The 15,940-nt window shown below is 40.8% G+C and overlaps 1 protein-coding gene across 1 annotated transcript in view; it reads left to right on the top strand.

The window, feature by feature from the left end:
• The window catches only part of KIAA0368 (KIAA0368 ortholog), a gene marked incomplete at its 5' end in the record, with an annotated part of 49,213 nt that overhangs the window by 20,508 nt on the left and 12,765 nt on the right, over positions 1–15,940 (top strand). Inside the window, 14 exon segments of the mRNA XM_009072248.1 lie at positions 1,742–1,907; positions 2,328–2,500; positions 2,968–3,069; positions 5,174–5,297; positions 6,204–6,349; positions 7,290–7,344; positions 8,118–8,232; positions 9,183–9,248; positions 9,500–9,617; positions 11,980–12,147; positions 13,264–13,343; positions 14,094–14,199; positions 14,725–14,772; positions 15,712–15,833. Coding sequence (XP_009070496.1) covers positions 1,742–1,907; positions 2,328–2,500; positions 2,968–3,069; positions 5,174–5,297; positions 6,204–6,349; positions 7,290–7,344; positions 8,118–8,232; positions 9,183–9,248; positions 9,500–9,617; positions 11,980–12,147; positions 13,264–13,343; positions 14,094–14,199; positions 14,725–14,772; positions 15,712–15,833 — 1,589 coding nt within the window.

The raw sequence follows: 15,940 nt of genomic DNA, 5'->3' as shown, positions 1-15,940 counted from the left end.
TTGCCTTTTGGAGCCTACTTTGTTTACCCAGCCAGTGCTTCCTTAAATTCTTTCCTTGGGGCCTTCTCCTCTTATCAATTCCCCCTTAGCTCTGGTCAGTATCCGTTCCTGCTTAAGTATGCATGTCAGTGTGGAGCAAGCACAAGCAGGCAGTGCCAGTTGTTTAGTAAGCAAGTTCCAGTACATCATTGATTAATCTTTTTAGCTTCTTTGTATCACCTCCTCCAGTAGCTCCTTCCCTCTCCCATTATCCTTACCTCCATTTTGCCACTAAAAGCATGGGAAAGGAGTCCTGAGAACAAATTGAACAGGTTTCTGTGCTGGTGTGTCTTGAATACTGAAAGGCAGAGCAAGTAGTAGCATTTCTAGGTTCTATTTCCAAAATATGTTCTTTTATATCAGTCTCTGAAAGATTTAATGGGCCACGATTTTACATGGCAGGTAAAAGGCTCAGATGCTGACAGGGAGCACTGATCACTTTATGTCATAGTTAACAAGCATGATTTGTTTTGAAACTGTGAAAGCAGTGTGTGTGATCCAAAGCTGTGTCATTGCTCTTTTATGTAGAGTGCAGCTCCTGTGGTCATGGAGCCAGCACAGACAGGTCCCAGTTCCCCACTGGGGGGCTACTTTCTGCCCCAGTCACCCATGAAGCCATGACTGATGCTTCGCAGAACCTGCCTGAGAATAGTGAAGTGAAGCATGAGGAAGAAAACCTTTTTGAGTTTGAGTCAGTTAGAGTGCTGATTTGCTGCGAATGTACAAAACCAGCTGCACCAGTAGGCTGGGGTGGGGTCACCCCAGTGGCTCTGTAAGGACTGGATTGTGAATGGATAGTTGAATTGGATGTGGGGGGAGGACCCGTCTGCTGCTGGCTTTGCTGTGGTGAGACTACATTAAGGAACAGGCCCTGGTGCCCGAGCTAGGTTGAGAATTCCATTCTGGCAGCACAGTTGCACTGGCACAACTTTTTGTAGGGTTGTCATAAAAAAACAGAGATACGAGTTAGTCCAAGTTTAAAACCCTGCCTTCTTCCCTGTTTTTGTTTTGGTTTTTTTTTTAAAATTAAGGTAGCATTAAAGTCTCACAGCCTTGTTTCTGCACAAAATCTTTTCACTAGAATTCACCTGTAGGAATGAGCATCATCATTAGTCTTAGCACCAAATCAGCATTTGAGAAATTGATGTTCTGACATTGAATTGTAATAACTAGGTTTCACTGTTTGTAGCCTACCAAACTGTGTAGAGGCACTGCCTTTGGTGTGTTGCCAGGTGTGTTCTCATACTTAGCAATGCAAATCTAGAGCAATTTCCCTTTACTACTTTTTACCAAAGACTACATTTTGTCTCCCTAGCCTGAATAGGTCCAGAGTTTTAAGTAGAGACAATGCAGTGTTATCTTAGGTCACCCTCATAAGTCTGTACTTGACAATGGATGACTTGTACCTTTTTTGTTTTCCCTAGCTACCAAACAGTAGCTTTAGGAATGCCAGTGCTGGTGATAAATTCTTAATCTGTCCCCCTAAACCTCTTCTAAGTTTTGTTAATTTGTCTTAAAGGACTCCATTAATCAGAGAGCACTAGCACTATCAACCCTTCTATTGTTGCATTGTGTGTTGGAGCTCTACGTTCTTCATGGTGCCTTCTGATCTGGCTTGTCTATATGTGTCTTTAAATCAGTGCTTTGTGCAAAGTGTTACTTTGAAAATGAGATATTTTTGCACTATTGGTGTTGTCTGTAGAGCCCGGAGGTCCAACATGGATCCTTGTTGGCTTTGGGATTTACAGTAGGAAGGTACTTGGCCAAAAGGAAAATCAGATCAATGGAACTACATGACATAGAACAACCAAACACTGCAGTCATGCCGGAACAAGAACAACTTATAAAGGCGACAACAGAGACAATAGGTAACTTCTGCCTAAGGCTTTGCTGCATGTAACAATTGTTTTTTGAATCCACCCCAGGCTAATGGTTTTTTCTGACATACTCAGCCCACAAATACTGTAATTCTGAGTTCACTTTTTGTGGTAGAATTTACAGCTTGTAAGAATGTAATTTGATTAGATGTATGGACATAACCCTTTTCAACAAAAACTATTTGGACTCTAACTCACAGACCAGTATAGCACAATTAGGAGTGATGCCACTGCCTAGATTTTTCTCAATGTCTGCTTTCACTGTGATTTCATTCTAGCATAACATTTACTACTAGCTGTAGAGGAGATAAGGACTTTACTTCTTGCATGGGTAAAATACAAGTGCTTGCCCACTGCTAAATAATAAATAATAGAAAATTCAAATCATCCTGTTTTTGCTTTTTCCTATAGGCTCTTTTCTGGACAGTAGCTCCCCTTTCCTTGTGGTGGCTGCTTGTACTGCTCTGGGCGAGATTGGCAGAAATGGCCCTTTGCCAATCCCCAGTGAAGGGACAGGATTTACAAAGTTGCAACTTGTTGAAAGTTTATTGGCCCGAATCCCTTCCAGCAAGGAAACAAATAAGGCAAGATTTTATAGTGTTCTTATGGTTCCCGTTAATTTTTTGAATGCTCTAGGTCTGTGCATTACCTGCCAAAGTCAGCCTCATTTTTTAAAGCAATTAGGCTTGTCATTGGCTTTTGTAAGTCAGTTAGGCTATGAGTTTTTCCCATATTGTCTAGCAGTTGATGGCTTGTGCTTTCTATAGTCCTAAGTAGGGGCTTAAGGGATGAAAGTAGGAATGGTCATAATTTTAATTAAAAAAAAATTGGAATATCCTCTTTTAACTATCCTCAAAAGTAATAGTACATTTGTTTTGATCTGTGTTTTGAAAGAGAGGTGTACTGATTGATCTTAAGACACTTGCACATCTAACGTCTGATACCTTAAGCGAAACTTCAGCAAGAGTGAGAAATAGTGGGATTAAAGTGTACCTTGTGGGTCTACAGGAGTGTTATGTGATGGGTTTGGGTTTTTTTGTTTGTATTTAAGATGAAGGAACGAGCCATACAAACATTAGGTTACTTCCCAGTGGGAGATGAAGATTTTCCCCACCAGAAACTACTGCTGCAGGGTTTAATGGATTCTGTGGAGGTAAGGCACTATCAGTGTATCATCCTTTATACTACTGTGAGTATTTCTGTTTGGATGCTTTTTATGTACCCTAGAGCCAGGTTTACAATGGGAGCTGTCTTTTTGTAATAGTATCTCTGGGTTTTTTAAAACTGCCTTGAAATAGAGAGCATAGGTAGACTTTGGGCTTGTAAAATATTTTATGCCACAGTTTAAAAGCTTGCCAGTCGAGGTCTCTGCCCCACTCTGAGATAAATATGCATTTCCCTCCAGGAGGTTTATGGCTTTATCTTTTTTTACACCTTATGTGTAAAATATGAAGAGCTTATAGTAATGAATCTGTAGGTCTGTGCTTTGGCCTTCAAAAATACTCTAAAAGAAGGTAATATAAATACATATTCTTTATTATCTGAACTGCATCAGCTAATACAACTCACTTGAATTAGAGGCTTTGTTTATAGGAACGTATCTATCTGTTGTCCATCTCTAAATCATAGAATCATAGAATTTTAGGGATTGGAATGGACCTTACAGATCAGTCGTAACCCTCCCTGCTATGGGCAGGGACACCACCTCGTTAGATCAGCCTGGTCTTGGGCACCGCCAAGGTCGGGGCAGCCACAACGTCCCTGGGCAACCTGTTCCAATGTCTCACCACCCTTAGAGTAAAAAACTTTTTTCTAATATCTAACCTAACCTTCTGCTCCTTCAATTTGAACCCGTTACCCCTGGTCCTATCACTCCAGTTCCTAACAAAGAGTCCCTCTCTGGCTCCCTTGTAGGGTGAAGTAAATGCACCATTGTAGTGCATTGCAGTCCTTCACGGTACTTCACAGCTGCTATACATACTGCAATATGCCAAACAGCAAAACTGAATAGTCAAGAAGCTTTTTTAGTGTTCTTCATTTATGGCTTGTTTTACCTTTCTTCAGTACTCATGCTGACATAGGGTTCTCCATTGTAGAAGGGCAGTTGAGTATCAAGACAGGCTTTGGTGAGTCCTCCAATGTGAAGTGATCAAAGAAGCAAGAATCATAGAATCATAGAATGGTTTGGGTTGGAAGGGTCCTTAAAGATGATCTAGTTCCAGCACAGGGACACTAGACTAGGTGGCTCAAAGCCCCATCCAACCTGACCTTGAAGAGTCCCAGGGTTGTGGCATTCACAGCTTTTCTGGGCAACCTGTTTCAGTGCTTCACCACCTTCACAGCAAATAGTTTCTTCCTAACATATAGTTTAAACCTGCTCTCTTTCAGTTTGAAGCTGTTACCACTTGTCCTATCACTGTACTTTGTATACCAAGAACATTGTATATGCAAACATAAAATGATTTCTGAGTGCAGTGTTTTTCTCCTGTAACTGCATGGTGACATTACAACTTCTTTATAAAAGGTATACTTGAAGTAAACCAATTTATCTTAGATTGCAGGAAGTTAAAGGCTTACTTCTCCAAGTGCCTCAGAATTTTGGTGTTTCAGATAGTAAGGAAGGCAGTGTAGAAGGTACTCAGCAAGTATGGAAATAGTTCTTATAAGTCAGGATCCATAATAAATGATGACAAGAAAGCGGCAAAGTTCTGCATATATTGTTCCTGGAGGCTCAGAGAATAGTGTGAGGAGGACGGTGAAGCAAAACAAAGTATCATCTGAATTCTTCTAATGTGAAGACCAGATTTCTGCATCTGTTAAGAGATCAGCTGCTGGCTGGAATTACAGGAGACTCTTTTACTATCACATACTGTGACAAAACCACAGTAATTTTTGTTAATCACTGGTGGTCTCATTCTAACTTTGTTCTATTTTCATCTTGTCTCCAATTCTTTCTTTTCACTAAGCTGAACTTTTGAAGAGACTAGTGGATACTTTGTAGGAGGTACATTTTAAAAAATGTGTGGACTTTTAGCTTTTACCATTTGTTCTGGAGAGTTTGACATTGCCTCATTTTCCATCACTTTTAGTGAGTCTGAGGTGCCATATAGTTTCAGAAGCTCACCAAAAGAATGTTCTTACTGCAAATTAATGCTGAAAACTGGGGTTAGGAGAGAGACTGTGGCTTTGTGGATTAAGTGCCAAAAGTTTTGTGCTGTGTCTAGTTAGTATTGTTAGTGATGCTTTGTGTTTTTCAGGCCAAACAAATAGAACTGCAGTTCACAGTTGGTGAAGCTATTACCAGTGCTGCTGTAGGAACCAGCTCGGTGGCTGCACGTGATGCATGGACAGTCACAGAGGAGGAATATATCCCTCCTTCAGGTAGGCCTTCCTAATATAAGGACTGGGTTGGAAAACATCTGGCCTATACTAGGGTCCATAACTTTGTTTCTGTGGTGTTTGATTTATAACAGTAGGTGTAAGAGACATCATGTGTTTGTGATTATACAGGTCATTTCACCTGTTCACGTCCATCTGTTCAGAGGGCAGAAGACTTTATTTCCTGGGCTGTTTAAATAGCTTCTTTATGAAATGTAATGTGTTGCCACTTGACTCTGCATTGTTTTTGTTTCTTCTTTTTGTTCTGTCATGTAGGATTAGTTTTGTGTTTTAACATACACAAACCTTCTGTAATAACATTTTGAAGCCTGAAGTGGAAAATAAGGTTATAAAATAAAATTGCAAGTTATTTTTCCAGCAACTGCAACTCATATGATTAAGTAGCATTTGCATGCAGTAAATGCAGAAATTGTATTTAAGGACTAAGATTCTGTACCCATTGAAATGCAAGCATGACAAAATGCTTGCTCCAAATCAGACAGCTGCAAATATCAGCCTCAGATCTGCAAACACATATTTTAGTGTGAGAGTGGTCTTAGATCTCTAGTGTAGACAAAGCTGAGTATGTACAGAGTGGGATAGAAACCCAACCCTTACAATACTCCAGAAATTGTAACAAAAAGCCCAGTAGTGCCCTGGGTCTTGGGCACTATGAATGGTACCTCTTTTTGGCTGCAGATTGTGAAACACATGCATGACATGTTAGGAGGACTTAGTGGCTCCAAAGTGAGGGCTTTTCCTAAATAAGCAGAGATTGAGGTGTCAGCTGAGTACTCATGGGCTTATTGCGTTTTTCATTGCTGCTGCACATTATTTTGATGTTAGAAAATGAGTGTAGACGATTCTCCAAGCTCCCCCTCCTCCTTTCCACCTTTTTCTTTCATATAGGTTTGAAAGTGAATGATGTGGTTCCCTGGGTCCTAGACCTTATTTTGAGCAAGCACATCGTCAGCCCCAACCCGCATGTTAGGCAGGCAGCTTGCATCTGGCTTCTGTCAATGGTGAAGAAGCTGAGCACACACAAAGCAATTAAGGTAAGAAATAGGCTTTTTCATAACACTGGGTCCTTGTCCCTGTTTTTCTTACCTCATTTCTGTCCCTTCCTTCCCTTTCACTTCCATCACCTTTTTTCCCCTGTTGCTGGTGCAGGTCTATTTAAGACATAGTTGCTTATGTTTTCTTGCTGGAGGATGAGACTGACTGGCAAATGAGCAGGCTGTTTGTCACCTCTGTAAACACCTGAATTGCACTCAAGTCAGAGTAAGCTTAGTGTAAATAGCTGTTCTAAGATGAAGTAGTAGTACATCTTCCCTTGGGAAGAAGATATTGGTGTCTGTATAGTTTTTAGGATTTTATATTTAGAAAATATTAAACGTGAGATCTAGGAGGAGAAGGGAGAGAACTGGACCTCTTTATTTCACAAAAGAAAAAAACCCAGGACCAGTTATGATGTGCTTCATGCACTGTGTATTTTTTGTGCACTTTAAAAACCGTATGTTTAGGGTCCCTGCCTGTAATGGAAGAACATGAAAGGTCCTATATAAGGACTTAATAAAGCATTCCCAACCAAAATTTCCTCTCTCTGCATAGAGGTACTGCAGACTGTGATGTGGCCATGTAACTATTTTGTGCTCTCCAGGTAATGATAAAGAGCTTTGAGACAATAGGCGCTTTGCAAATGTAAGCTGTTTGTTACAGGTAAAACCTAGCCTCATATTACACTCAGCAAAACAGTGAAGCCTGTGGGAGGTGACAAAATTCACTAGTTTGGAGATGAAGAAAGCCCCATCTGGCTGCCAGCCAGATTTATGGCACATTGCTACTTATCTGTCTGGAAAGAAGGGCAGTTTTTGTCATAGATGTAGCTCAAATAGAAAACTTCATTGACACAGTAGCCTCTGTTTATCTGTTAGACACTTTTCTGGAGACTGGACAAATGATCCAAAATAATGTCCTTTTTTTCTCACCTTACAGTCTCATCTCAAGGATATTCAAAGTGCATTTGTTTCAATTCTGTCAGATAGTGATGGTAAGTACTATCACATTTTAAGAGTTGTCTTTTGATGGGCTTTTAACATAATTAAGGGAATCTTTGAACAGGCAGAAAGTCACCTACACCCTCTGTCAGTCAGCAGCAAAAAACAGCTGTAGAAATGTTCCATTTCAGATGTAATAGAAATTATTTCTTTGCTAGGTGTCATGTGTAGAGATAAGAAGCACAACATTTTGTGTGCTTTGCTAACGAAGCACAAATACTTCTCTGCATTTGGTCCTTCAGATTGTAGCAACAAACTGATCAGTGGTGCTTCTTCTGCTCTGCTTTGGGCAGCAGGATGTGTGTCACAGAGTTCTGTATGGACAGGAACTCCGAGACCTACTCAAGCTAGCACATTTTGGCTTACCTGTCTGCAGCTAGTGCAGAGGGTGGCATCTCGCAGCCTATCCAAAGCTCACTCAAGTTGAAGAGAGTATCACCATTAACATTGCTGGACTTCAGGTGCCAGCAGTATGTCAGAATACCTACAGCTCTTGGAACTCTCTGCTATTTCAAAACCTGCAGTAGCAATGTTTATGTGAAGGTGTCACTTAATTTGATGGGGTTTATGCCTTCAGAACAAATTGCTTCATCAGAATGCAAAGTTTGTGTCTTGGCAGACTAGATCTGCTCTAGAATGGAGAGCTGTGAACTGCAGCACAATGCTCCGTTTGCTGCGTCTTGATTTTGGTTGAACCTTCTTTTGGGAATGTGTGCTACTTAATTACATGCTTATCTTTAATTTTACTTTGTAAAATCTCTTGCAGAACTTAGTCAAGATGTTGCTTCAAAAGGTCTTGGGCTGATATATGAACTAGGAAGTGAACAAGATCAGCAAGAGCTAGTCACTACACTTGTTGATACCCTTATGACTGGGAAAAGGTACAGTGAACTCGTAACACAGTGAGAGAGTACTCTGAGCTATGTATCTGATGGGAACAAAAATGTGCCTCTCTTTTGTGTGGTAAGAGATGTTTTGTGGCCAACGGCAGGCCAATAGTAATATATTTTCAGAGAGTCAAATTGGGGCATTTCTTCAATCAGCCTAGAGTTTGTTGTGACTGAAGTTGTTCCAATTTTGTTCCTTTCAACAAAGCTTCAGTATAGTGTTTCAGTCCTTATTCAAGCCATTCAAATCAGTTGGGGTTTGACTAGATTTCCTACTTGCTGCATTGTGTAATTGCAAAGGACAATGACCACTTGCAGCAAGTCTGGACATTGTGAATATTGCAGAAGTGGTGTCTTGCTGGAGCCTGAAAGGTACCTTTTGCTGAGGAAGTGTTAATGGTCACTTGGCAGCTTTAGTGTGAAAAACGTTGGTCTTAAAGGACTCATGGCCAGTGATTATGTCAGTCAGTGCTGAAAATGTCCTTTAACAGCCCACTTCTGTCTGCCCTGGTGTAGGTTTGGCTACTGTGAATGACAAAAGCCTAGGCTGAGAGACTAGGGGTTCAGTGGTGGTAAACAGGATGAAATTATATAAATGGAAATGAGATCTTTTTCATTTTGAAGCTGAGATTTGCTGTCCATTATGTGGCTTATGTCTGGGCAGAAATAAAAAGCTGTCATTCAGTGTTCAGAGTTTCTACCTTCTGACTGCGCAGCAAAACTCTCAGTTGCTGCAACATCTCCTTAACATTACACATGGTACAGGTTAAGGAGATTCCTTGCAGTGTGTGGCTTTGCACACCTGTATGTTTTTTGTGGGATTGGAACTGAAAGAATATGAAGTTACTGAGTTAATAGAGCAAAACAAATTACTTGTTCTGTAGTATGCAGTCTGTTCAAGGGTAGAGATTGGTAAAGCTAACACTGGAATTCTTTTCTATCAGAGTTAAACATGAGATGACTGGAGAAACTGTGGTGTTTCAGGGTGGTCTGAGCAAAACCCCAGATGGGTAAGTTTAATGACAGTGTCAGTGCCAGACACAGTCAGTGCTGAAACAGTATTCCCTTGCTCATAAATATGCTTCCTGAGCTTTTTGTTACTTCTTGTTCTCTAAGTTACCATAACTTTTTCATTGTGATACAGAGTGATTACGTACCTCTCTCTGTCTGCTTTAGGGCTGTGACTGGACTATAGCTTTAGCTACTGTAGCATTTGTGTAGCTAAAAATAGTGACACTGATTTCCCTTCTGCTTTTCAAAGTCAAGGTCTTTCTACCTACAAGGAGCTTTGTTCACTGGCTAGTGATCTCAATCAGCCAGACCTGGTGTACAAATTCATGAATCTGGCCAACCACCATGCCATGTGGAATTCTCGAAAGGTAATTTTCTGCATTCATACAACTTCCATTCCCACCTCGAACTCTGTAATCAACAACTGTATTTCTCTAGCTCTGTTTATGTGATTTATGGATAACTGCATGTGGAGGGTGTTGTTCCTTTGGTGTCAAGTCCAAAGGAAATTTGCTGGCCTAATGAAAAAAAATGAGGATTACTTGATATTCTTACAACAAAACATTGGTATCAGAATGTGCGGGGGTAATCTGCACGGGGAAGCAAGCAGCAGACTCAGTGTGAGGGATAAAGCAAGCTCCAACTTTATTGTTAGCTCAGTTCTTCTTTTATACGGTACACAATAAATGCGCCTATTCATCCCTTTGGCATTACCTATCAGCGTTACCTAAGCTCTAAAAGTTACATTTATATACTTTTTCTGCTTGCGGTTGCAGCTGTGAAGAGTTCTTCTTTATGCTCTGATGAATTCTCCTTTATTCTCCCAGATCTCAGTTATGCTTTAGTTGTTTGTCAAAGATAGCCTGCCCTTGAGCTTGCAACATTATGCTGAGAAGCTAAATTCTTGAGGCCTACTTCATAGTTATATGCTCAAAGCTCCCATAAGGCCTTGCTCGCACAAGTTCCCATAGGGCCTTGCTCACACAATGCTCTCTTGGGGCTATGCCCTTGTTCCCTTAGCCATTCTTCAACAAGAATATTCATATAATCCTATATTCTCCTCTGAATCACCTGTGGTCCTTCCCTTTGATTTTCTGAGTGTGTTTATCTTAATGGCCAGGTCTTAATGTGTTCAAACAAGGATAGTCATCAGTATGTTCAAAACTGGATTAATTTTTGGATGACAGAGCAAATGACATTTGTCATCTAAAGAGACAGCAAAATGTAACAAGAAGTTGCTAAAAAGCACAGTTGCCAGAAGCATCCTTTTTTTTAAACTCAAGTTTAGATATTTTAAAGCTACCGGGACCTTTAACTAAGCCAAAATACCTTTGGATCCAGTTCCTGGTGAAAAAAGGAGCATCATATATATGAAGATGTAAGGATACCATTCAGACCTTTAATGTAGGGACTCTCTTCACTGGCTTTACAGAAGCATGGAGAAACGTTTTGTCCCTGGGAGCAGGCAGAGCACCTTTCATGTACTTTCATGCAGAAGACCTAGATAGCTGCATCTGCTGTACTTCATCTTTCGTGCTCTTCCATGCTTGCCACCTGAGGTTTTGAGTTTCTGGCAACATCACTTGGGGCAAAAAACAAGCCCCAGCTTTCATCCAGGCTTTCACAGGCCAGCATGTCTCTCAATACTTCCTTCTCTTTGCAGTGGAACTTAAGAAGCACAGGAATATTGTTAGGTTCCTGACCCCTGTTGAATTTCACCAGCCAGGATGAGTCAAGAAAATGTATTCAGCAAGGTTAGGCTGGGCTTTAGCATTTGAGGAATTTGCAGAATTATTTAAGTTGAAGGGGCATCTGGAAGTTTGTGCTCTAAAATCCCACAATAGCTAGGCAGAGCAAGCTGTTGAGGACTTTGCAGGTGATGCCTCCCTTTTCCTTATACCTTCTGCAACTTCTTGCTCTTCACAGCAGTGGTCCTCACTGAGAGTGTGTCTTTATTATTCTGAGTTTTCTAGACTAACTCAGACAGCACGTTCTGTCCTGTGAAATCCCTACTGTGCTGTTTTGAGTGGCAGCTTTTGGCACTTCAAGTCAGGAAACACTGAAGTCATTAGAGGCAGTCACTGCACTGCCTACCTTGAGTAATTTATTCTTGGGAATCCCATGGTACTTCACAGGCAAGCATCAGTTCCACTATTAGAATTGACAGTTGAACTGACGGTGTTGGAGAAGTAAAAGATCATAGAAGAATACTTGAGTTTACAGTAAATATGGGCAGATGCAAAATTATAATCCTCAGAAGTTTCAGGTTCTAGAGCTAAAGTGGAGTTGTTTTATTTTTAGTTTTTCGGTTCCTAAGTTATTCTAACTCGTCTAAATGCAGCAGAGTTGTAAGGAAGCAGTGGCCCACCCTCACCTGTTTTTCTGAGAAAGAAAGAATCTCTCTTGGCAGAACATGCTTAAATCTTCATAGTTTTTAATTCACCAGCATCACTTTTGCAAATGAGGTCAATCAGTATCTTGAAATAAAGGCTGGAGAGAAGAAGGTTTTCAAGTAGTATGTTGTCTGGTGAATGTGATTGTATGCTTGAGATCACTGTGGTACTATACCACTGGTACTGGGCTAATTCTAGTACCATTCTAGTCCTTTTGATTTGGTCTAAATCTAAACTGTGTCGGTCAAGTTTACCCCTGACTGTGCTGTGCCCAGGAGCAGTAACTGGGAGAGCGAGCAGAGTGGTTCAACAAATAACTCTTTTGTCATCTTTTCAGGGTGCAGCTTTTGGTTTCAATGTGATAGCTGCCAAGGCTGGAGAGCAGCTCGCTCCATTTTTGCCTCAACTTCTTCCCCGGCTCTACCGTTACCAGTTTGACCCCAATCTGGGCATTCGTCAGGCGATGACCAGCATTTGGAATGCATTGGTCACTGACAAGTCGATGGTGAGTGAATGGCCAAGTGGATAGTGCTGGGTTTGCTGATAGGCAGCAGTATGTCAGAGGTCCTCCTGGGACAGTTGCATCGTGTGAAAGGAGAGGCTGTGCAGAAAAGGGATAAGGTATTGTCCTACAGAGAAAGAGGTGTTTAAATCCATGGATGAGCTGGAGGATGCACAGAGGTTTTGCACTGCCTTCTATATGTGGAAGGATATTGCAGACCTTGTTCATGCAGCTAGTCTTAAAATTTATGATTTACTTAAAACGGAATCTTTGCACACTTCAATATTGCTTCAGTATTGCTTATGAGAAGCTCTTCAGGCATTCTTATGGCCTAAGATGCCTTTCTCAAGTGAGAAGATCTAAATATAGTTCCTCAGTTTTTAAGCGTGAGGAAGCCCATGGAAAGAGGCTGGTTCATGAGGTTAAGGATAAGTCCCAGATGTTTCAGGAATAAGTGATTTTCATGAGATACCCTTGCTCTGGTTCTGCAAGGCCTGGAATTGGGAAAATCTTTTCTCTTAGCAAAGCTGATCTTCATGTAAAGTCATTCACCCTGAACCCTTATCAAAGCACAGCTGCTTCTCATATAAATACATGTTTGGTGCTGTGTTTTAACAGTTCAGTTGGTAAAGGCCTTGAGGGGCTTTTTCTTTTCTCATCTGTCTGACAGCATTAAGCCCTCAAGCGGTGCAGGGAAAGGTATGTCTGAAGCACAGTCAGAGTAAGTTTGCACAGCACTGGCAAACATCAGTTCATCTAGCGGCCTGAGGGTGCGTCGGGGAGGTTTAGGTTAAATATTAGAAAAAATTCTTCACCCAGAAGGCAATTGGGCACTGGAATAGGCTCCCCAGGGCAGAGGTCAGGGCACCAAACCTGACAGAGTTCTAGAAGCATTAGACAATGCTCGCAGGCACATGGTGTGATTCTTGGGGATGTCCTGTGCAGGGCCAGGAGTTGGACTTGATGACCCTTTTGAGTCCCTTCCAACTCTGAACATTCTGTGATTTGATTTAGCTAAGAGCAGGTTGTATTGTCCAAAAGGACTCCTTTTTCATAGAGTACAGGACAAGGATGCATAGCCCATGCTTATTTGATGATTTTTCCTTTTTTTAATAATAGGTTGATAAGTACATGAAGGAAATTCTTGAGGATTTGATCAGTAACCTAACCAGCAGTCTGTGGAGGATCAGGGAATCCAGGTACTGCTATGAAAATTATTAGATTTATCTTTGAACTGTGTTCTTTTCTCTTCACCATAAATTTATTAATCTGAAGAAGCTGAGGGAGGAAAATGAGGCACATCTGTTCATCAGGATAGAGCCCACCCTTGTAGCCTACCCTTGAAGTACAGTGCAATCTTGAAGCTATTTGCACAGTTGAGCCTGGCATTTTTTATTCCATCCAGCTTGATACTAAACTACATTCTCTGAGGGAGGAGTTTTCTGGTCACAAAGTTCTTGCCTATCCTTGAACCTGAAATACTGCTTTCTCTTAGAAAATTTTGGCAATCTGACAGTATATATACTTGACAGCAGGCTGGCATTTTTAATAAACTGCTTTTTGTTTATAATGGTTAATAGTTATGCCGTATTGAAAACTTCCATTTTTAAGTTTCAGACTTTATACCGTTTTGGTTTCCTTATATCCCATACTTACAGGAAAGAAGTCTAAAACAATTTTGTAACTGGAATATTTTCAATAGCAATTTTCGCCACAGCAGCCTTTGTCACTTGCCATCAGCTGTTCCAGGTTTTACCTGAATGGCTGAACATTTTTTTCTCTGCTAAAGGAGATTGTTCTTATGACAGAGTAGATTTAGAGTTTGGGGAAAATAAGGAACATGAAACAGTTCTGAGTTTTTCTTATCCATTTACTTATAAACATATCTGTATATATACCTGTATCAAGTAAGTACACTGTGTAAAAGAAATTAAATTCCTTGTTTGCAGCTGCCTGGCACTAAATGACTTGCTAAGAGGAAGACCTTTGGATGACATTATAGACAAGCTTCCAGAGATCTGGGAAATCCTGTTTAGAGTGCAAGATGACATTAAGGTAACGGAAGTGAGAACTGAATGGGAATCTTCAGCAAAAAGTACAGTGACCAAGCTTTGAGAAGTTTCAAAGAGATTCTCTGACAAGTTAACTTGAAGCTGATGGAGGTTTTGAGTATTAAGCAGATTAGAAATTCGTGTTTCTTGCAATTAAAATTTCCAAGCCACCTTGGAAATTCTCTTGTGTGTTTGAAGTGTTGGTTTTCGTTTCTGCTGTGCTCATTATTGATGAATGTAAAACAATTCCTGAGTATTTGTGTAACTATTGAATATAGAAACATTTATTTTGGGCTGCTTGCGTGCTTAAATGACTTGCATGTGTGAAGTCAGAGTCGTCGGGTACTTCCAGGTTTGAGCTGTGTATGTATTGTACCAGATACTCAGGTGGACCAAAGCCAGAATGTCCTTTAAAGATGTTCTATTAATCATTAGCCGTGAAGATAGCCTTGTTATGTGTATCAATTAATATGAATCATTCTGTTAGAGAATTAAAAATAGCAGCAATTATTATTGACTTCTTTTGTAGGAGACTGTGCGAAAGGCAGCAGAACTAGCCCTAAAAACTTTGAGCAAGGTAAAACTCTGATTTTGTCATACGCACATGTAGACAGATGTGTGTGGTTTTGATGTCAAGTAATTGTTCACTGTCGTATCTGCAGGAGTGACCTATTTACCATAGACTGTTGTGTTGATGACATCTCTAGTATAAGATACAATTGTGAAAAACTGAACAGCCCTCTAGGAAGCAACAGTAATAAGCATGACCACATACTCTTTTGTGGGTGTGGGTGGATAATGCAGTGTAAAGTTCTATATAAGCAAAGGAAGGATATTATGAATTGGTGTTTTTCCTGTGATGTCAACTTTTTCCTCACTTGGGGGTGGGTTTTAAGTAAACTTACAGTAACTTCAGCAGTTGACCAAGGCTGACTGGTCTAGTTGACTGAGTCTAGCACAACCTCACTGTAAAGTGAGTGTGGACGTCACTGACAAGATTTGTTGTGTGTAGTACACTTATCATTTAATATTTTGATTAGTAGTCCTCTAAAAAGTCACATGGGTGGGAGTGGAAATGGATCTTAAGGAACATCTTTGAAATCACAGCCTTCACAGTGCATGATGTTTTGATGGCACAAGTGAGAATCTGGTCCCATAATTGCAGAATCTCTTCTGATCTGGGACCTGAGACTTGCTGCTCTGTCTCCTGGAATGGTTAAATCCCTGTGGCTGAGATGGGCTGTACCTCAGCTGAGAGGTTATTTGGTCAGGTCAAGGCCTGCTAGGCTCTGTATTTGCCTTTTCTGGAAACGGGCTGCAGTTGAAATTCCTTTTAGGGTTGTGGCTTATGGTGTAAGTACCTTGTGGAGAGACTGAAGGGGTAACAGAGGCTGGGTTTTGCTGTGAGCAGTTTCTCTCATTGATGTTGACTTCTATCTGAAGGAGAAGGTGCTGAAATACAATCTGAGGGGGAGTTTTGTACATATTTGCAAGACTGATTCTCATGCATCCCCAGGTCTGTGTGAAAATGTGTGATCCCTCTAAAGGAGCAGCGGGTCAGAAGACGATAGCTGTGTTGCTCCCTTGCCTCCTAGACAAAGGAATAGTAAGCACAGTTGCCGAAGTCCGATCTCTCAGGTTAGTTCTGTGTCATGTACGTTCCTTTGGTCATGTCTTGATTCATCCAACACAGACCCAGCTCACTCACCTGAGTTGCAGAATGTTTTTTGTGTTTGAAATGATAA

The sequence above is a fragment of the Acanthisitta chloris genome, unplaced genomic scaffold (assembly GCF_000695815.1).
Source record: "Acanthisitta chloris isolate BGI_N310 unplaced genomic scaffold, ASM69581v1 scaffold15843, whole genome shotgun sequence".
Taxonomy (NCBI): Eukaryota; Metazoa; Chordata; class Aves; order Passeriformes; family Acanthisittidae; genus Acanthisitta; species Acanthisitta chloris.
The sequence above is the reverse complement of the archived record's forward strand: the minus strand, read 5'-3'. Positions and strand labels throughout refer to the sequence as shown.